At 46.2% G+C, this 21468-nt stretch overlaps 2 protein-coding genes across 2 annotated transcripts; both read right to left on the minus strand.

Moving 5' to 3' along the window:
* Nucleotides 1-557: 557 nt before the first annotated feature.
* LOC116992982 (complex I assembly factor TIMMDC1, mitochondrial-like) lies at nt 558-7537 on the minus strand. Its single transcript, XM_033053164.1, has 7 exons — nt 7432-7537; nt 7162-7327; nt 6044-6132; nt 3768-3835; nt 2828-2906; nt 1733-1843; nt 558-1347 (listed from the first exon to the last, which is right to left on the minus strand). Exons 1-7 carry the CDS (start codon nt 7524-7526, stop codon nt 1248-1250), a joined length of 708 nt encoding a protein of 235 aa, XP_032909055.1. The 5' UTR covers nt 7527-7537; the 3' UTR covers nt 558-1247.
* A 522-nt stretch (nt 7538-8059) lies between these two features.
* LOC117011091 (protein O-glucosyltransferase 1-like) lies at nt 8060-21017 on the minus strand. Its single transcript, XM_033086362.1, has 11 exons — nt 20939-21017; nt 20658-20748; nt 19315-19458; nt 19078-19213; nt 16432-16553; nt 14837-14896; nt 13784-13883; nt 12932-12990; nt 10982-11149; nt 10442-10498; nt 8060-9828 (listed from the first exon to the last, which is right to left on the minus strand). The coding sequence occupies exons 1-11, from the start codon at nt 21015-21017 to the stop codon at nt 9672-9674; spliced, it is 1173 nt and encodes a 390-aa protein (XP_032942253.1). The 3' UTR covers nt 8060-9671.
* Nucleotides 21018-21468: the final 451 nt, after the last annotated feature.

Genomic DNA, 21468 nt, shown 5'->3' on the forward strand with positions numbered 1-21468 from the left:
AATGCTCACTTCAGGAGTCAGAAAATACAACATCTTCTTGAAAGCAAACTGTGCCAAAAATCTGCTTTGGGTGGGTGGAATACACTCTGTGGGATTGACTGTTCATATTTCAATCAACAGTAATTATTTGGAAAAGCATTCAACCAGAACAGATTCTTTTCTTATGAGAAGAACACCCAAAAATCCTGTCAGGATGTAATTCCTTTTAGTAGGACAAAAAGATTTCCAACAGAGAAATGGAAGAGGAATTCTGACCTCCTGCTTTGGGGTGACACAGTGCTGGGCCACCTCACCCTTATGAATACAGACAGCACACTTTACAGTAACTCCAGCACCACCCACAGGCAACAGCTCTGACTTAACAGTTCATCTCTGGAACAAAATAACAGAGTTGCAACTCTCGTGCCTCTTGCCTTTGTTACTGCCTGGGTAGAGGAATGTCTGGTGGGATCTTAGACTTCTTCTCAAGGAATATGACTCAAGGATGCTTCTCTAGTACCAACACTGTATTAGCATGGAGTACCTACTGTACTGACATAAAGAGATCATGGACACACTCACCACTGCTGGATGGCTTTATTGAGTGTCTTGAACTACATTTCCCCCAAAGGTCACCCCCGAATTTCCAACTTGCAAATGAAATTAGAGGCACTTCTAACAGTACCAAGTCTTCCACCATCAGCACCAGAAATAAGTCTTGTTTTCTGTGGCCCCCTCAGGCTTCTGTTGAGGAACCCAAATTATGCCTTTTTCAGGCTATATCCATATAATTCTCAGCTCCTCCACACTGACTTCCAAATACCCCCCAAGTATTTGTAGGAACCAAGCTCTTCAGGCACTGTCTGAAGAGCAGCTTTCACCAGGGCATAATTAACTTCTGGAATCAGGGCACCTTTAGCACATGAACCATCCATAGGCTTCTTTACCTTGAGTATTTCTACATCACTGGTGGTTTGGACATTTTCAGCAGTGAAATGAGTTCTACATGAGGCTTTGGAGCCCTCACTTCCTGCCAAACCTGGATGATACTTCCTGGTCTGTGAAGTCTGTATTTCCACCTTCTCAGGTGGAACAGGTTTGGCCCTCCCAAGCTCTTTGTGCAGTGATATCCATCCCTGAACAATGTTTTCAGCAAAACACTTTTTCACAGGATACAACTGCATTCACAGACAACTTCATGATCCCTTGACTGAAGGCTTTTACAAGCAGGATCAAAATGCTTCTTACAATAGAGATGTGGAGAAGACTCAGTAGTTCTTCAGTTCTCTTGCTCTCTCCATCTCTGGTCTTCCCTGGGCATTATTTTCTGTTTCACCTAAGATTTCAGTAATACTGAGCTTGGATTGCCTAAGGAGAGAAGAGAGAGTGCAAAACAATTTTATTCCTGTATTCTCCTGACAGAGACACGACTCTAGAATCCGAGCTCTTGGAAATTTCTTCCAGAACTAGTAAGTTTCAGTAATTCACATGACCATTGTAATGGCCTTTTTTCCCCCCAAGCCTCCAGCTATCCTCCTTCTTTCCTCTCTTTAATAGGGATGGAAAGAAGGCAGCAATAAAGGAAAGACTGGGAAGATTAAACCAGCATTTCTAAGACTGGTATGTGAACAACAACAAACTAAAGAAGTGAGATTTAGAAAGCCTAGTGTGTCATGGTTTCTCTAAATATTGAAACCCACAGACCAAGACCCCCTCCTAGCCCACGAGTGGAAGGGGCAGAGCTGTTCCTCACCACTCTGCCAGCCTCTGTTCGTACAGCTCCTTGCGCTCGCGACGCCTCTTCTCCTGCAAGGTCTCACCAGCCAAGCCATACATGGCCATCAGGAGGCCTCCTGCAGGAACCCTGAAGGAGGAAGCAGAGGAGTCACCAGTCACCCAGGGGACACACAACAGCAGTGACTTACTGGCATCAGCAAAAGGAGCATGCAGGATGCCACATGAGGGGAGTGTCACATTGCCCAGAACTCACATCACATCAAGACTAAGGTACTCCTGTTCTACTGTCACCCACCAACCCAGCCTCTCTTCAGCTGTGACCCACTGGAGCCCCTGTGACAATGTATTTTGAATTTACTCATTGACAGGCACACACAGGACAAAGGGGTGGAAGGATTTATGGTGCCCAGTGAAGATCCCATAGAACACCTAAACCATATTTCAGACAGTGACATCCCTGCTCAGCTTCCATCCAGCTCTAGAAGTACTTGTGTTTTCACTGGTAAAGCTCCCTGGGCTGCTTCCAGGCATGCCCACAGCTGATACCACCCTGATGGTGCCAAGCAGCACAAATAAATCCATTCTCTTTTTCAGGTAGGATCCCCAGGTTCACTTGTGAGGATATTTACAGGTCAGCATTTTAAGAAGAAATCCCAGCCCTGCTTGAAAAGCCAGCTTTCTCCAAAGTTAGAGGTCATTATCCACAAGCACAGAGCCTCTGAGAGAGAAGCATGGGCTCCTCCATGCACCAGGGGACTTCAGGAGACTCATGACTACAAGACACACATGAAGACGCGTGTCACCTTACAGCCCAGCCATGCAGCTCCCTCAGTGTTTCCTAATGGTTGCTGCTTCACATTTTAGCTTTGGTGGAGCCTGTATTGTTCCCTCTAATAAGCAAACAGCAGCAAATAAGATGCTCTACTGAGAGCACTGAACTCTCACTACTGAGAGAACAGCAAAACACAGAACAAGAAACAAATAAGAAAAGTTTAAAGATTGGAAGAAAAGTGATCATCATGAGGTCCCAAGAGAGACAGAGAAAATCCCTCAAGGTAAGAGAGGAAGGGAAGCTCCTGTAGCCCCACCTGTGATTCCAGCCACAACTCACCCAAATGCTGTTCCAAACACGATGCCACCTGCCAGGCCCTGCAGGCCCAAGTGCATTCTGAACAGGGCTCCTGTGAAGGCTAAAAAAAGAACAAACCCACTGAAACTAGAAACAGCTAGCCACAGACATCTCACACCAACACAGGGAGTTGCTTTGCTGCGTTTCTCTTCTCTGTGAGCTGACATCTGCTTTTAACAGAGCAGAAACCAAGTGCCCTGGCCACTGGGACAGACCCTCACCACATAGTCACCATGGTCCCTGCACTGAAACACTGCACAAAGTTCCTTTGCATCAGAAAAACTGCCAAAGTTTTTCCTGTATCTTAGAAGTATCTATGAAAGTAAAGCCAAGCTCTCTCTAGGCTGGAGCATGATCTCCCTCAGCCTTTTTTCTGTGAAACAATAGCTAATAATAGTAGCTGCCATGTAAGGCAGAAAGGATCAGTAAAAAGTGTATCCAACTGTAAGGGCAATAAAGCCTGTAAAACTGAACAAGCAGATCACTCACCCAGAGCCCTGTTGCCAAAAGTGGGCATGCAAAGCTTAGCATGAAAAGGGCAGCCTACAAACAGCGTGTAGAATTGTTACCAAGAGTGGAAATAAAAAATGCTTTCCCTGTAAATAGGTGCTTATGAGTACAGGTTATGTACCAAGTGTTGCCTTTACCCCACACAAGCATTTTTCACACAAAATACTGCAGCAAGTATCTTGAAGATGGACTGATAACCACAAAACTCCCCGATGTTTTCAGCAGTGCATCAGTATCTCTGTTACAAATAAAGGCACATGGCAGGCAAACAATGGAGCAAAGTCAGTGGAACAAGAAGCAAAACCCAAGAGCACAGAAGCTGCTCAAGCCCAAGGGATGTGGATGCTTGCTTATGCTTTTTGCTACGACCCTTGCTCACAAACAGAAGCACGCAAGGTTGCAGCACTCTTACCTCCTGCTGCAGCAAAATTACTGATGGCGGTTTTATCGCGGTACGCAGACAGGCCCGTGCTCACCACGCTGCAAAGGTAAGGCACAGAAGTTAGCAATCACAGAATCTCAGAATAGCTGGGTTGGAAGAGATCTCTAAGATCATCTAGTCCAACCCATGCCCTACCACCTCAACTAGACCTTGGCACCAAGCGCCACATCAGTCTTTTTTAAATACATCCAGGGATGGTGACTCCACCACCTTCCCTGGCAAAGCATTCCAATACTTTATTATTCTTTCTGTGAAAATCTTCTTTCTAATATCCAACCTATAGGTCTCTTGGCATATGGAAAAAGAGGTAGCAAAATACAGCCTGAAATAAAGCTGGATTTCATTAAGGCAGCCCTCAGGTTGCCTCTAACTGCCCAGTTGCCCATCTGTTCAGAGCACACACATGCCAGCCACGACTTCTGTGACTTTACTGCGGGCAGCTGCACAGACACAGACCACGGAACTGGATCTGAGATACTCTTTCCTTTTTTAAATCAAAGATTTTTTTTCCCCATCATATAGAATCATTAGGATAGTTTAGGTTGGAAGTGATGTTAAAGATCATCCAGTTCCAAGCCCTCACTGTGGGCAGGGACACTTTCCACTGGACCAGGTTGCTCAGAGCTCCATTCAGCCTGGCCTTGAATACCTCCAGGGATGGGGCATCCACAACTCCTGTGAACTACCTGTTCTAATGCCTAGGAACATATAACACAGTGAAGGATAAAAGAATTAGAGCAATGAAAAGGTCCTACCAGTCAGTCAGTCCTGATACAGACATTTACCCCAGAAGCTGATCCCTGTGCCAGTAAGATCCAGCCTTGTAAACAGTACCCAGCACAACAGCCAAAGTCACACCCATGACATCAGCAGGGTCACCTACCCTTGTGGCATCAGATTTCCCTCTGGGATAGGCAAACCAACTCTTCCTAAAACACCAGCTAAGCCCCAAAGCACCCTGTTCTCAGCTCAGCAGCCACATGCTCCCCAGCCTCCTGCATGACACTGACAAGCCAACAGCAATCCTCCTCTCCTTCCCAACACAGATAAACCCAAACAATTCGGGTTTTAATTGTGAAACTTAAAGGTTTTCACAACTGCAGGATGAAATTTTCAACCTGGGCTTTACAGAAACAGTGTTGAGCAGCAAACAGCTTCGTTCAGAACTTTTTCCAAAGAGCTGGTGAAAAAGGGGCTGCTCTGACTGCAGGGGAGACACCTGGTGGAAGATGACAAGGTTACATGTCAAATCCAAAGAAATCCAGGAAAACTCAAAGAAATCAAAACCTCCAGGAGAGAAAGCAAACAGCACACTAACTAAGCCTAAAAACAGATACTAAACAAAAAGGAGCCACAGAAGACAAGAGACAGTGAGGAAGAAATTCAGAAAGGAACAAAAAATTAGAGAGGCAGAAATATAAAATAACACCAATCAATAATGTCGGATCTTAAAAGTAGAACTTAAACAGAACACACCTGCAGAGAGAGTCAATGCATGCTTCAATTTTTAAATTTACTAGTTTGAACAATAGGGAAGGAGGTATTTCTACTATAACAGGGCTTTGCTCAGAAGACCCTGCTTAGTTTGATGATCAGCTGCCAGAAATGCACTGAAACACCCAAGGAAGAAAATCAGGGAAGTAGAACACTCTGCATTGGTTTTATTTGTGTAGGAAAAGTCTGAAGGCCCAAACAGGTACATGGAACTGGTAGGTCTGATATTCAGCAACTGCTCAAGAACAAGACAGTCCCCTCAAGTGTCTGAGGACAAGAAAAAATAATTGTGAGTAACACCAGTGTATACAAACTAGGAGTAATGAGACATAGCAGAAAGGACAAAAACCAGTGTGGGTTAGAAAGCGCTTCCAGAAACTGTCAACACACTTTAACACTCCCTCAGAGAAAAAGCACCAAAAGAGATGAAGCAAAAGCAGAAAGCAGCTGTCAAGGAAGGGAAGAACAGTATTCAAGTCAGTAAGAGGAGGGATTTGATGTACAAACAGGGCTCTTCCACGTTGAGGGTTTGTGTTGATTCATTAGAAGATGAGAATTCTGGGGCAATTCTAAAAGGTTAAACCCTCTTCATGCTCATGCCTGATCAACCAGACTCGCGTTAAGGCAACACCAGGAGCTGCAATCAATCACCAGAGCTGTGGGCACTGCTGGCACAGAAAGCTCTTGGCCCCTGGTGCTGAAGGACAAGCACAAGCACAAGCTGTGCTCCCTCTCCATCAGGAAACACTCACTTGAATATGGTGGTGAAAGCCACAACCCTCCAGCTCCAGCGCCAGCCGTAGCGGATGAAGCTCCGGAGACCAGCACGGTGTGCAGATTGCTGAGGGGACACAGAGGACATGTCACAGCTCACAGCCCCCTCCCCTCCTGAAAGACACCTGGGTGTCCTCTTTGAGGACTGTACTGGAAAGCAGCAGAGAGGGGAGGAAAACTAGAAACTACTCCATTACTATGAGTTCACAAGTATTAATAAATAATAACTATCAGTAAATAATAACCATCTACATTAAATGTTAAGATACCATCAAGCTCTGCTGTTTAATGCTGGCACTTAACAGTTTGAAAATAAGAGGTTTTATAAAATATGTGATAAACAGAAGCTTCACAAAAATTTAAAATGTTGTAGTTAATACCATGAAAGTAAATAAATGTTCTTTTCCACTGTGGTGTAGGAGCTTAGCTTGGGTTCAGATGTACCTGGAAGTCACCAGAGGGAAGCCAGGCAGCGGTAATTTGCAGGCCACCACATCAGAGGCCAAATTTAATTGTAAGTGCTGCAAAATTTACATCAGGCAGATACTTAAAGGGGTTTCCTTCCTTATAATTCAGGTAACCAACTTTAACTGAATAACAAACACCTAGAAGTTCAAACACATCTATGAAATGTCATGAAATGTTCTTTGTTGTGCTGCTGTCCTATAGGAATTTTAAATGGTCTAAAAATGACTCAAAAGAGTACAATCCCAGTTTGATACTATGAATTCTCCTGTCAGCACACTGAAAAGCAGAAAGTCTTTTTGAGACATTTTAATCAGTGACTTAACAGGACGGTAAACTTTGTTGCCAGCTTTCACGGTAAGGAAGGACGCTGCTTCGGAGCTGACCCCATTTGGGTAACCTGGGCACCGCAGGAGCTGACCGGGCGGGCCGCACGCCCTCACACACTCCCACCAAACTTTCTGTACCAGAACAGGGCAAACACACGCGTTCCACAAACACGGGGCCACCCTGGGTGCTCCCACACGGCCCCTCCAAGGGCAGCTCCCAGCACGGGGCCCGCCAAGGCCGAGGCTCCGGGGCCGCCGCAGCCCGGCCGTGCCCGGCGCTCCCCCGCACACCCGGCCCGTACCACGGCATCGGCGCGGCTCTGGAAGATCTCGCCGCGGCTGCTCTCGATGAAGGCCTTGCGGGCGCTGACGAAGGCGGGCAGCCCCCCGTAGAGCCAGCCCACCACGCCCGCCGTGAAGGCCGCCTTGGCGATGTTCACCGTCTCCTCCGGGTACTGCTGCTGCTCGCTGCAAGGCAAGGACAGCGATGGGCGCCGGGGAGGCACCGCCACCACCCGACCCCGCAGAGCCCCATCCCGCCCCGTCCCACCCGAGCCCGGCCCGGCGCTCACTCTCGCCGCCAGAGCTCGCTGAGCCGCTCCCAGCCCGTCTGCGGCAGCGGCGCGGGGCGGCAGAACACCGGCGGAGGGCCGGGGGGCTCCGCCATGGCCGGGCCGGCAGCGCCGCACCGGGCGGGGCGGCAGCGCCCCCTGCGGCCCGGCGGGGCACGGCTCGGAACCGATCGGAACAACTCGGAACCGATCGGAACAACTCGGAACCGCTCGGCTCAGCTTTCGATGGGCTTTGAGGTGCTCACCTAAATTCTGCACGGCTCATGGTGCTCATTGTCTTCCCTAAAATTTTGCTCTGTTGTAAGCCCTTCCTTCCCTCGGGGAACATCTGATGGGGCATTCCTGGCTCGACTGTGCTGGCACAGATCCAGCGATCATGTATGAGGTGTCATGAACCACCAAAGACTCATTTGTGAGGCTTTTCGCCAAAGGAGAGAAAGCTCCCCGCCAGGAGAGCGCCTGGGCCTTCCTGTGTGTATTTTAACCCATGGGATTGAATTCCTGGGATTGTTCCCCCACTCCTGCTGAACCATCACCTCGGCAAGGTGCAACAATCAAGTCTCATTGCACTGGGGCTCTGCAGACCTCTTATTACTCTTCTGATGAAGCAACATGCACCCAGCAAAACTTCATTTTTGTTTGTTTTATTCCAAAAAGCACTTCATTACAAATGGTTTTAAAATGTCATACAGAGCTATTCAGTTTCTTGGAGTGCTGTCTCTCCCCTAGGTAAAAATTGAAAACCAGAAAACCCTTTCTACTCTGGCGCAGTTTTCCTGGGAAACCAGGTTCTTTGAATGCCCCATTCTGTTTGCTTTGCTGGATGGGATAACCCCAGCACTGGTCCCAAAACCAACACACTGCCCCAGCAACCAGCACTTGACCAATAGGGCCACCTGCTGTGTCCCTGTACCAGGGCTGCTGTGAGGGCATACATGCATTTAAATGTTATTGTTCCATGCAATTTCCTTCTTCCTTGATCCACACTGACTGCAGACGGGCCTGAGAGCTGTTGCTATCATCCTTTTCCATTATAATGTTCTGCTCTCAGCCTTGAGGCTGTTTTACCATCAAGGGTGCTCCTCAGGAGGCTCCTGTGTCCCTCCTGCCACCCACACTCCTCCTGTCTGGCTGCCAGAGAAGATGCTGCTCCCTCCCAGCCTCTCACCTCAAGGGGCACAGAGCATTTCAGGAATTGCAGTCCTTAGCTGAGAGGCTGTGGTGGGCATAAACAGAGTGAGCACAAGCACCCTGTGACCAACTCAAGATGGGTAAATGTGAACAGTAGCTGCTAATGTGTGACTGAAGACATTTCCTCAACCAGGCACCACTGTGGGGAAGAGTGAGTACTCAAGTGAGCAGATATATTACCAGTCTCAAAACCCTCCCCCCTGCAAAAAAAAAACAAACCAAATAATCCCTGAAAGATTACAGAAGGTGATCAGAGTAGACTCTGCCCTTTTGGGAAAAAGAAGTGCTGACTCTACCTTGGAATACTTTCTCTGGGTTCCTAAGGGCCAGGCAGCTGGTGAGAGGTAATTAACAGGGGCTCAGTTGTGCAGGGCTGTGCAGGCAGACAGCTCATCTGTTGGAGGATGAACCAGCACAGCTGCCAAGCACATCACTGATGATGGCCACACCACCACCTGCTGCTCCCCTGTGAGGTAGGTAGGGTAACTCTGCAAGGATCAGTGATCCTTTCAGGGTCATGTCAAAGCCTTACCATCAACCTCTAACACCAGACATGAGCATCAACTCTAAGCTATCCAAAAAGGTTACCCCAAATCCCAGTACCTGCTTCTGTCAGAGAACACTTAACACCCCAAGTGCCATCACCCATCTGAGAAAACATTTGCCAAACAAAGGGGCAAGTATTTGCCAGCTGAGTGCAGCTCAATCTGTGTCCTTTCCCATGACTTTTGGTTAAAAGTCCAGTAAGGCTTCTCATTGACTGAATGGGATTTAGGATCATTCTGAGACAGGTAGTTACTAAGTCCTAAATGCTAACACTGCTCCTCTAGACCTGACTGACCACCCCATGAAGTAGCCATAATCCAACATGCTGCTTAACATTCTTGTGGTGACAATATCCCATGGCCTGGAAGCAATGTCCAACAGCCTACTGCTGTTCTCTGCAGTTCCAGTGTGAAAGGTAAGTCTGAGAGAGCAAGAAATAAGTTAATACTGATCCTCAGATTTCCACAGTGATCAGTTTGAGCTGAGAAAAAACAGAGAAGTTTCTACAGTTCTGTCTTCAGCTGTCCAGAAGGGATCTCGCTGTAGCTCTTCCTCCTTTTCACTTTGTAAGTCAAGGTTTGGGAATATTCAGACAGCAGATGCTCCCAGTAGCAAGAGATGTCCTCCATATCCAAGTGCTCAGTGATGAACTGACGTCCCCTAGAGACACACAAGGCACAGTCAGGATTGTTTTCTAGCTCCTACAAGAGTCATTAGTTTTGGTTTGGATGTATATCAACATTCCCTCTTGTTTCAAATGAGAAACAACACGCACTGCTCTGTACCGTCTATTTTAATTTTACAATTTTCATTCATGCTCACAGCTCTGACAGTTGCAGTGCTTTTGCTATTCTCAAGACAGTATTTGCTATCTGGGATAATAAATATCAGATTTCACTTATCACATACAGCTAGAGCAGCACTGATGCATGCTGCTTCAGACCAGCCTGGATAGATAATGTTTACAGTGCAGACACAGCTCCCAGGAGCCAGCTCACTCATACTGAGACGAAAGCTCCCAACCTTTGCCAGCTTTCCATGGGGTTCCTGACATGGCTCACATGTGAACCAAAGAGCTGAGCACAGCATCCTGTTCTCTGCTCCCCCCTGTTCGTTAGGAGTGCTCCAGCCCTCCTGCTGTTATTGCAGAAGATCAGTTGTACTGCACCCTACTAATATTGGGTTGTCTTCGATGGGCAGCCCCTTCAAAAGCAGTGTAAGAAAACGTTTTGGAAGAAGATTGCCTAATAGCCAGGAAGGACACACTTCTTACCTCTCTGAAATTTCTTGTGCTATGGCATCATTTTCCTTTACAAACTGCAAGAGCTCCCTAAAATGAAGACACACACAAAAAAAGCTATGAAACAACTGGCTGAGTGGAGAACACCATCCCTTTGCTAAATTGTTGGGGAGGGTGAGGTTAAGAATCTACAAGTGGGTGAAGGTGCTGCTCACCTTGGAGCACAGAAGAAACTTCTTGACTGTTTCACATCAGTTCTGGACAACATCCTGAAATCTGGGAGCTAACACATTTTTGGCCCACTGATAAGTTCCCTTCCCCCTTATCTCTGCTGCCCACTTGCAAATTTAAGTGTCTAGTGCCTGCTGATTTCAGTGAGTGTGAGTTACTCCAGCGAAACTGTACTCCCCGAGTAATATCAGCAAAGGATTCTTTGGGGGCAGTGATGAAGAGAAAATACCATGACCTCCAAAAGCCTTTGCCTGATGCCTCAGAGTGGAGGCACTTCATGGCCTAACACAAACCATCCCACCTTCCCCATGGTAAGGAATGTTCCATGGAGCAGCCTCTCACCTGACATCAGAGAGGTCTGAGCGCACCGGGATGTAGTGGACCCAAGGCTTCAGCTGGGGGTAGAAGAACTCTAACCACTCTTCTCCGACATGAAAGACAAGTGAGCCACACAGGAAAAGGTGTTTCAAGCGGAAACTGGCCGCCACTCCTCGAAAATTAAACAGGTACCTTTAAAATGAGCAAAGAGAGCGAGCTGGTTACATGTTTTGTGTGAGGAAATGCACTGAGGTGTGCTGGTCTCCAAGCAGCAGTGAACCATCCCTGACAGGCAGCAGCTGAGCAGCACACCTGTCACTAAAACACAGGAAAGGCATTGATTTGAAGCTGCTCACAGGAAAGGTGAGCTGAAGTTAAGGGTGTGCTGGGTGAGTTTCTGCTGCCTCTCAAAACTCAGTGAGACAATCAAGGTGTGAGGCTTCACCTTTGATAAAGGCACCTGCCCGTGACAAAATGAAGGAGTCTCATGGACAACTGTCACCAAGGCATGGAAGGTCACAACATGGACCCTATGCGGTCACACAGATTCTGTCAACCACAAGGAAATTTCTCTCTTGCCTTGCAGTGCAGATTTTCTGTTCATCGTTGTGCTTTGCCACATCTATCCCAAGTTATTTTTTCCTCTGGGATTCTGCTTTAATCTGAATGTAATTGTTTCATATTAACTTGGGAATGCAACCCTAGGAGGTTAAATGGGCCAGCACACAACAGATGGACTTTGCAGATAACAAAGAATCCACAATTTTGTTTTCAGTATTTTCTGCCAAGTTAGTAAAATGGGATTGACTGTGGCAAGGGGGTATTTCTCTTAGCAAACTATATCTCACAGGGATGTTTGTTTGCTTACTTGTTTTCTTTATCAAACCCACACTTCTCCTATTATATGGAAAGCTGTTTTTCCTACGGGTAAACCTCCTCAGAACATATAACTGATCTTTGAAGTCAAACATTTTGGTCTGGGGGAAGAGAGTTCTTCCTTTAATGAAGCTATTTTGGGTGAGATGGAGCTTATATATTATGTATATTTTGGGCAAGATGGGAATTACAGCTAAACTTAGTTCAGCCATAAATAACAAGGAGTAAATCTGAAATTACATCCTTTGTATTAACTAGGATCTCAAGGCAGGGACGAGGAGCTCACTGTATTAGGAACTCAACAAATACATGTAGAGATGTAACAAGAATGATGGTGTGGAAGCAAGGAAATGCCTCTGCCAATTCCAGACACAGCTGCCACCATCCATGACCTCAGCCAAGCCAGCCTGCTGTAACACCTACACTGAAGGGAGCAGACAGAAGTTCATGTTGACCCTGCCACCCTGGGCTACAACAAAAGTGTGGGAGAAGGTTTCAGCCTACACCACATGATGGGCTGGGGAGCATCAGAGTTGGGCAGTGTATGTGTGACAGAAGGGAGAAATCTGGGCTACAGTTTAGTGAAATACAAAATGAGACAAGTCAATCACATTTGCACAAAAACACAGATTTCAGCCAAATGACTGAGCTCTTTTATCAGCAGATTCTGGCTGGCAGAATCACAACTAGCAGAAGAAAAAGCAAAACATCTGACACACAAGTGCATATACACTAAGAGTTTATATTGTACATAGAAATCTGTGAGAGTGCTACACCAAAAAACCCTCACTAAAGTAGTTAAAGAATAAAAACCTTTGTAAATCAAAACCACATTCTCCCAAACAACACAAAAAGTGTGAATTAATACTAGATCCACTCAATCAGATTTCAGGTTCCCTCTTTTACTACATACACCCAGTGGCAGCACTTGTCATGCTAAGCTCCCAAATTTTCAGCTGTCTTATATCTGCTCACAAGCCTTCATATTTACATGAAGCTGGTTGTTGAATTATACCTTAAAATAAAATGAGACCCTACACCATGCAAAGAAAGACTAACCCACAGCCCTTGAACAGCTTTACTAATCAAAACTCTTACTTGTATTTGCAGTGATCAACCAGTGGAATTTCCTTTGCAGGAGGCTTTCCTAAGGTGTCCTTAAAATAGAGAGAATTTAAGAAAAAACCAAAACAAAACAGTAAGCTTCAAATGGTGATTTAACTTGTTTTCCTTCTCAGTTAGAAACAAAGGTGATGTGTCAAAACCTTCCATTCCCACTTCTAAGAAAACCTTCTCTGGTGGGCTGTTAGAAGGATTATAAAGAATTCCCAGCCCTTCAAACATGAAAAAAAGCTCAGTAAATTACACACTGCCTGTAAGTGAATGCCAGCACAAACACATTAAATGATAATGTTTTGTTGGCAGCTACAGAGTGGAAAACAGCTTGGGACAATGGACTGTGTGAAGCCAAGTGTAACTGGATTAGCCAAGACTGTCTGGAGAGAGCTGGACTGTAGACTAAGTAAGAAACTAAAAAGTTATCAGCAACAGTTATCAGAAAGTTATCCACAACATGATCAAGAAATGGAGAAAACAGAAAAAGGTTTGAAGACTGACAACACCAGAGAGGCAGCTCAGAGACAGAAGGGGAAGGGTTGGCCAATTTTGTTGTTGTGGGAGAGGAGGAGATTGGCAGAGATTCATTTTCTTATGTGTTCTTTCCTTGAACAACAAGCGTAGAAGGAAGAAAAGTGTTTGGCCTGCCAGGCTCTAGAGACTCCTTCCTTTCATCTGTCAGAGAGGTGCGGCCGAAAAGGGAACTGCACCCCTCCCCCACTCTAAATGCTCACCCACAACTCTCCAACAAGATGTTTCTCTCTCATCAAAGCCATCCTGCAATGCCACCCCTTCTGGCCTTCACACTCAGAAGACAGACAAACACCCACACACCTTTTCAGATTTCCAAGCCTGATTTTTAGTGTACTCAGCGTCAACAAGTTCCGGGTTTTCTCGGGACAGCAGGATGAGGGGATCTCTCTCAGGGCTTGTTCTGAAAAAGAAATGCTGTCACTAATTGCCAATTCCCATGACTCAACACAGCTAACAGGCACTGCTTCTTTTTGAGACCCACCTCCCTGTGTGCCCCCAAAACATTATGAAGTGCGTACCACAGTGTATTTCTGTCCCAGGATATATTAACAGAAGAGAATGAGTAATGGGTACACCAAAATTATTTGAATGGCTATATATTTAACAGTATTCTTTAAACAATTTCCAGGACAAATCCTGCTTCCTTTATCCTGATGGGTGCCAAATGTTTGAATTCCCACCTCAGAGAGAATTAAGAGATGCTCAGCATCTTCAGCAGTGATCCCTCTGACAGGACTTTAAAACACTGCTGATAAACAAGGTTATGACATCCCTGAAACACATTCCTCATCACTTGCTGAGACTACCTGGTAAGCCATCAAATCCTTCCCTGCTGGGGAAGGGGAACAAACAAAGTATGGGGTTTAACGCTGGAGAGAGGCCAAAAATAACCTTCCCTTATCCCCCACCACTCAGGTAACTTAAGACCAGAATACTTTTCATTCAGTGTGGAACACTTGCACAGCAAATAAAGCATTCGCACTGGCAGGAAGCATGTACAGCAATATTAAATCTTTAAATTTGTATCAAGCACCTGCAGTTTCCTTCACAGAACAAAACAAGTGGGTTCCTGAGGTGACAGTTTTAGTCATTAAGAACTAATGTGGCAAATCCATCACGACTTCTGTTTCCAGTATTAGGTGATTATAATAAACTAGTTGCAAATGGCAGTTCTTGTGGAGAATAGCTAATAGTGCAACATGTACAACAGGTCTCACTTTCCTTACTTTTGGAAAACACACTCTGAGTTACACTTAATTAGGGATTAGGTCTAGGAGACACGGAATTTCTACATACAGAGAGCTGTCACAGCCTCTGTTGGTAGAATCTTCTGTTGCAGGAAAATATGCTCACCTGGATCCTCGGAAATATCCCTTAGAGATTTTTTTCTTCCATGGCCATTTTTCTGCAGATCTGAAAATATTTTTTATACATGGCAATAAATGATTTAATACAACCATGAAACAACACTCTCATCAGCTTTCACAGCATGATGTCTTTTTCTATTCTTCATTTTTGATGGAAATCACTTTCTTCATTATAGCATAAAAACCTCTCAGCCAGGTCCAATGAAACAGATTTTTCTGTGAATATTGTGTTTAAGGCAACATAATTTCGGTTACATTTCAGAACACCTTTCAAGCAAAACAAGCCACACCCACAGCCCCCCACCAAACCTTTAAGGGTATTAAAAGTTTACCTAAAGGTTGAATCCACGTTTTGTACTGTGGCTTTATTTTGCTGCACTTCACTGAATATGGATAGTGAAAAATGACTAGAGAGTTTCTAATCAGTCATTTCCCACTACAAAACAAAACTACCAATCAAGAAACAAAAAACCCACCTAGTGCACTTAAAACAGAGGAGTTCATTGTTTTTCCTAATCACTCTAAAGCTAATCAAGTCCTTCAAAATAGCTGTTCACCTGGGGTTTTTTCCTGCCAGTGCAGTCACCTGCCTCACCAGCTCTCAGGGGAACTCTGCCACACTTTTCTACTGCACCTGGTGGAACATGCAGGTCCTGACCCCCAAGCTAATCTACCTGTGCAGGTCAAGCTTTGCATCTCCTTATAACCCAGTGACACAAGTGAAAACACAAGGATGAGTAAATGCCTTTTTTTTTTTTTTACCCCCCATTACACTACAACATGTTAAGCTTTAGCTATGAATAATCATGTGGATCTTCAGATTTTGGAGAGTGAAAGATTCAACCTTGCATTCAAATGTCAAGTCAATTACATAGAAATATTTTTTGCTGTTTTGTTTCTGTGTTCACACACTGTTGCACACTTGGTTTGTCACTCTGCATGGATAGCAGCCCCTTACTCTGCTAATAAGTCAAAAGATCCTGCCAAAAGGAAGACTCCTAGCTAGAAAGGTTTTCTGTTTAGCCCAGTAGTGGCTCTTGATTCTTAGGAATGATTCCAGGTTTTTCTATTGCACAATGACACTCAAGTAAAAGCAGATCTAAAGAAGGCTTTTCCTTTAGCCTTCCAGAAGCTTATACAAACATCCTGGATCATCCCTGCAGTGAAAAAAACACAGCTCCTACAGAGGTAGTTGAAAAGAAAGAAAAATATTTCTGTATGTCAGGGGAGATTTCTGCAGGCAAAAGATAACTGCTACTTTATTGACAAACCTGCTCTCCCCAAACCTGATAGCAATCTGGCCCTTATAGCATGAAGGATGTGCATAGCTTGTCCTCTGCATTCCCTGCTAAAGGGTTGCAAACAGAGGAGCTAATTATAACTTCCAGTGATATCATCCAAGGTTTCCATGGAGGATTCCCATACAGCACTTAGACTGTAGGTAGTTAATGTGAGGTAGCAGGACAGATCACAGGCCAACAGACCTATGGACATCAACACTGCCCCAGTGCTGCCCAGTACAAGGTGGATTTTTGTCTTCCACAAAACCTCCCCCCGCACACAACCATTTCCATAACATACCTCCTGAGGTCCTCTCTCATCAGGTCCCAGCGCCCTAAACCTGTTGGGTAAATTGGCCAAACAGCTGGTCCTCCTTCCCAAAATGTCCAGGCAGGATACATGATATCATTGTATTCAGATGTCTTGAGAAAAAGGAGAGTAATGCAAGAATGAGAGTAATATCTACTAACTGAGCCCACCAGTAACAAATGCTCCTTCTGGGAACTCTGTTGGCTTTCTCCATTGAGCAGGCAAAAGAGGCCACAAGAGCTTTGCAGTCACCATTTGCTGGGCTTACAGAATCACAGAATTACTGGGGTTGGAAGGGATCTCTGGAGAACATCCAGTCTAAGCCCCCTAGAGCAGGTTACACAGGAGCACATCCAGGTGGGGTTGAAATGTCTCCAGAGGAGGAGACTCCACGACCTCCCTGGGCAGTGTTCATATGAAGATAGCTCCATACTGAAATGCTTCAATGATTTATAAAAGGCCTTGTCTTGCTGTGTGGTGACAGGACTTTCATGTAGAAAATAGCAAAAGAGATCCATGATGCAGTTAGCAAATAGACCTGAGCTCAACTCACCCTTCTAAAGGTTTGTGCCTATGTGTAGCAACCAAGGATTTCTTCTGATGATAAGTCAAGAGGCATTACTACCTCCTTAGAGACACTTTGACATTAAGGTTTCCAACACTTCAGTTCATTCCAGACTTCCTAGAGATCACTTAACAATTCACCTTAAATATTCAGGTCATGTAAGAATTCCAGTTCCTCACTCCTTTTTGGTTGCTTAAGTCCCCATATATTACCAGAGGGAAGACCAGAACTTAAGACTAAACCCTTCTATGAAACCAGACTATAGGCAACTTCCTTGCACTAGAGGTAAACTTCCTGCACAATTATCCATCTATCTGTCACCTGGGGATACTGGAGAGTCCAAGGCCACTGAGGTAATTAGAAGGTTAGTGCACATGATTTATGAACAGGGACTGACAAATGGGTTTGTCCATGCACAGGAAGAGGCTTGGGGGAATGTAAATGCCATCTCCTACTGCCTAATAGGAGAGTTCAGGAGGAGGAACACTTTTCTGAAGTGCAGAGCCAGAATCAGTGGCAGCAGGCTTTGATTACAAGAGAAGAAATTCTCTTAGATAGTGGAAAATACGTTTTCATTCTGACAACAGGTCAAACTCTGTGGATGCCATGTCCCCAGGGATGCTCAGATCTGAGCAGAATGCAGCCCAGAGCTGTTCCTACTCTGAGCAAAGTTGCTGGACTGGGTGACCTTTTGAGATCCCTTCCAACTTGAATGAGTTTGTGCTTCTCTATCTGCTCAGTCTTGCTACAACCAAGCACTGGTAACAGACCATGACAGCTCCATGATCAACTTTCTGAGATGCAGAACAGGAAAATACTTTAATCCCTTATACTTTCAGCTTTAGAAAGCACATGGGACCAGCACCCTGAAGTCTTCCTAACACTGTCTGCTGAAATGTAAGCTGTGCATGGGTCACTGGGTTTCAGTTAAGATAGGGTTGGGGTTACAGCTCAGGTACTGAGCAACAGTGAGCACAGAGCTCAGTTTCTTGTAGGGTCTTGCAGGGCACCCAGGGGCAGAACGACGAATGTAGCTGCAAAGATTAAACTCCTGCAACCTGCTTTGCAAAAACTTGGGTTCTGCTGGTTAGAGTTAAGGTTGTTCAATGGTCAAAGAGCAAGGCAGCTTGGTTTTACTGCTGCATCCAGCATGAACACGGTTATTGACTGTGCTGAAAATCCAGAGAGGATTTTAGGGTCGCTGGGGAGTAGGCAACAGTTATGGATCATCTTATAGTTCAGATTGCATGAGCTGAAGACTTAGGTACAGTGTAAGATGCTACAGAAAGTGTAAGATGCTAGCAGACACAGACTTGGGTTTGAACTAGCAAGAGCCAATAGTTCATTGCATCTTACTGCCTGCTGGAGTTCAGCCAAGAATAGGATCTGTCGTGAAAATGAAGGATTGGGGAATACAGGGCATACACTACGGCAAAGCAAGATTAGTCAAAGCTTGAGGTGCAAGAACATTTTGTTGGAAAGGATGAGACACTATGCCACAGTCAGGTTTAATAGTGGGAGAGGTAGGAAAACATGCAGGAGGGTTCTTGAGTATGGGAACAGAGAAGCAAAGAACAATTGTCTCCATGCATGCATGCACCTCTGCACGTGTGTGCACATTTTCAGGTGGAAAAGGGGATCTAGGAGAAAAAGGTTGACAGAAGATGACAAGAGTATAGAAACACCCATTTGTGGCACCACAAAAAAAAAGGACTAAAATATTCACATTAAATGAGATTATTGTATGATCAAAAATTCTAAATATTGCTTATAAACTATGGCTACACTTTTAACAGAGGTATTGTAGCAAACAGGTGGAATACTGCCACAAATCATTCCACTGCAGCAGAGGTACACTTTTTGACCTGGAAGAGGAGCTAATGAGGGGAAAAGCTGATCTATCAAATTGATCTGTCTCAGAAAACTGGAAGCTAAAGGAAACAAAGGACAACAAGGAGCAAGCAATTTTGATGGAAAGAAAACCTGCAAAGAACCATCCTCAAAAATATGTTCCCAAGAGAAAGAAGAACATGCATATCTTGGAAATGCTCAGCTTTTAAAGGTGTGTGTACCTTGCTGAAGGAGAAGACTGGGATAATGGGTTTCATCCACTTGGGAACCTGGGGGTAGTCTCGCACATTGATCACCATTTCCATGTCAGGGAGGCGGTGGATGATCCCCAGAATGAAGTGCTCAACTCCACTGCATCTGTGGAGAAATGACACATGGCCAAAGAGCTACAAGGAGGCAGACTCCTGCAGTCTCTTCTGTCCCAGCTAGGGAGAGCAGATGCTCTGCACAGCCCTTACCTTGCAGGGAACATGCAGTCCTGCTCACGATACAGTTTGTTCTTAATTATTTGGTAGTGGGTGCCGAGCTTCCGGCTCACCACGTCTGACATTGTCTCCTTGGAAATGCCACCTCGGAAAGGAGCCAGGTCCTGCTTCCAGACACTGCAACAAAACCATCAGCCGTTATTATGTACCACAGGGAAGATACTGTGTATTCAGCTGTTGCAGCTAAAAGCGGAACTCTGATGTGAGAATTAAAGTCACTTGCAAGTATGTAGGTAACAGTCTAGCTGCATGGAACACCATCACCCAGCAGCACTGAGTGAGTGAAAGCTGGCCCAGGAGCACAGGAGCACATCCTGTGACTTCTGCACATCACCAGCAAGCTCCAGGGACACAGCGTGGAAGCACAAACCTAATGAATATAAGAAAACACAGAAGGAGGATGCAACTCATATAAATTTAGTCTAAAAGTCCTGTGAGATAACTGCTTGGAGCATGTAATACACACAGTCAGGAAACATTCTCTGCTTTGAGGTAGACATTGCATCATTGCCTGTGTCAGGAATTGCCACTGTGCAGATAGTCTGACCACAACAGCATGAGCAGCCTGGCAGGGATGGAAAGAACAGGAAAAGGGCTGCAGCACTATGGCACATCCACAGCCATCCTCACTTCATGTTATTATTGTCTGTCATGTTCTGCTTGGGAAGGTGTTTGGCCCAAAGGTGGGCAGGAGCTGGTGGGGTGTATGTTTAAAGATCAGGATATGTCTTTAGGCTGTATCTGGATTGAACCTCAGGAAAAAGACTGTAAGGCTCAGCTAGAAGAGATTTTCCCTCATCAATATTTCAAGAGCAATGAAGATCAAAAACTCCAAACAGTGTACAAATAGTTGCTCAGTATGACTCATCTGATTTTAAAAGTCAATATAGCACTCAAACCCCAAAATGAGTGAGTACATCTGATACTTTTAAATAGGAGGCTTGAGGCTGGGCATCTGTGTTTCTGCATCTGAAACCTTAATCCTAAAGGCAGAAGAATATGATAGCTCCTAAATTCCTTTTCCTCCTTTAAATAAAAATGCTGCTTAAGGGTACCAAACCGCCCCAGTCCTACAGTGAGACGGCAGAAGTGGGGTGTTAGGAGAAATGTCACTGTGTGTGGTTTATTGTGTGCTCACATATGAAATGTATGCTCGGTTGCAGAGGGTAGCAAGGTGTGTGACCAGCGGCAGTCCCACAGCTGCAGATGTGACACCTTTGGGACAAAACATTCCCTAGCTCTAATCCCCAGTTATCCCAGCGCTCCGAAGGTATTCCCTCCTGTGTCCGGAGCCCTCGGAAGGAAACCACTCTCACCTTTGGTGGCAGCTGCAATTTTCCTTAACACACGGCTCATAGGCTTCCACAGCTCTCTTAATTTGGCCAGTTATCGTTTTCCACTTGGCATCTAAAACACACAGGAAGGAAAAGCCAAAGGATTCGATCCATCCTCCAGCACAACAAGCGGCGGGCTGGGGACGCGGGCAGCGGGGCGGGCGTGCCTCGCAGCCCGCGCTCCGCCACGGGATGCTGGGGAAGCCGCCCTCCCGGTCCCCCGGCCCGGTTCCGCGGCCCGGTCCCGCCGCCCCGCCGCTCACCTGCCGCCAGGGCGGGCTGCAGGCGGCACAGCGCGGCCGCCACGGCCCACAGCGCCAGCGCCGCCCGCCCCGCGGCCATGGCCGCCCCGCCGCACGGCCCAAGATGGCGGCGCCGCCCGCCCCGCGGGCCCATGGGAGTTGTAGTTCGCGAGGGGTGGTTCCCGCCCCGCGCGCCCATGGGAGTTGTAGTTCGGGAGTTCCCGCCCCGCGCGCCCATGGGAGTTGTAGTTCGGGGGTTCCCACCCCAGCCCTGAGGGGCGTGGGTGGGTGGGCACCGCCGTGTCGCGACAGAGTCGCGATGGGTGGGGTGCTGCACCAGCTATGAGTGTGCACCTGGGACAGGCCGCCTTCGCACAGGTCTGGGCGCTGCCTGCTGGCCCTCGCTCCCTCGGCGCGTTTTTGGGAATAACTTCCCTGGACGTCTGTGTTCATCAAGCAATTGCAGTTTCTCCTGCCCCGACCACTCGATTCCATTTGAACCTCTAGGATAAAGTCACAAATCTCCTCGTTGCAGTATAAATTTCTTTGTC

Source organism: Catharus ustulatus, chromosome 2 (genome assembly GCF_009819885.2).
Source record: "Catharus ustulatus isolate bCatUst1 chromosome 2, bCatUst1.pri.v2, whole genome shotgun sequence".
In the NCBI taxonomy this organism is placed as follows: Eukaryota; Metazoa; Chordata; class Aves; order Passeriformes; family Turdidae; genus Catharus; species Catharus ustulatus.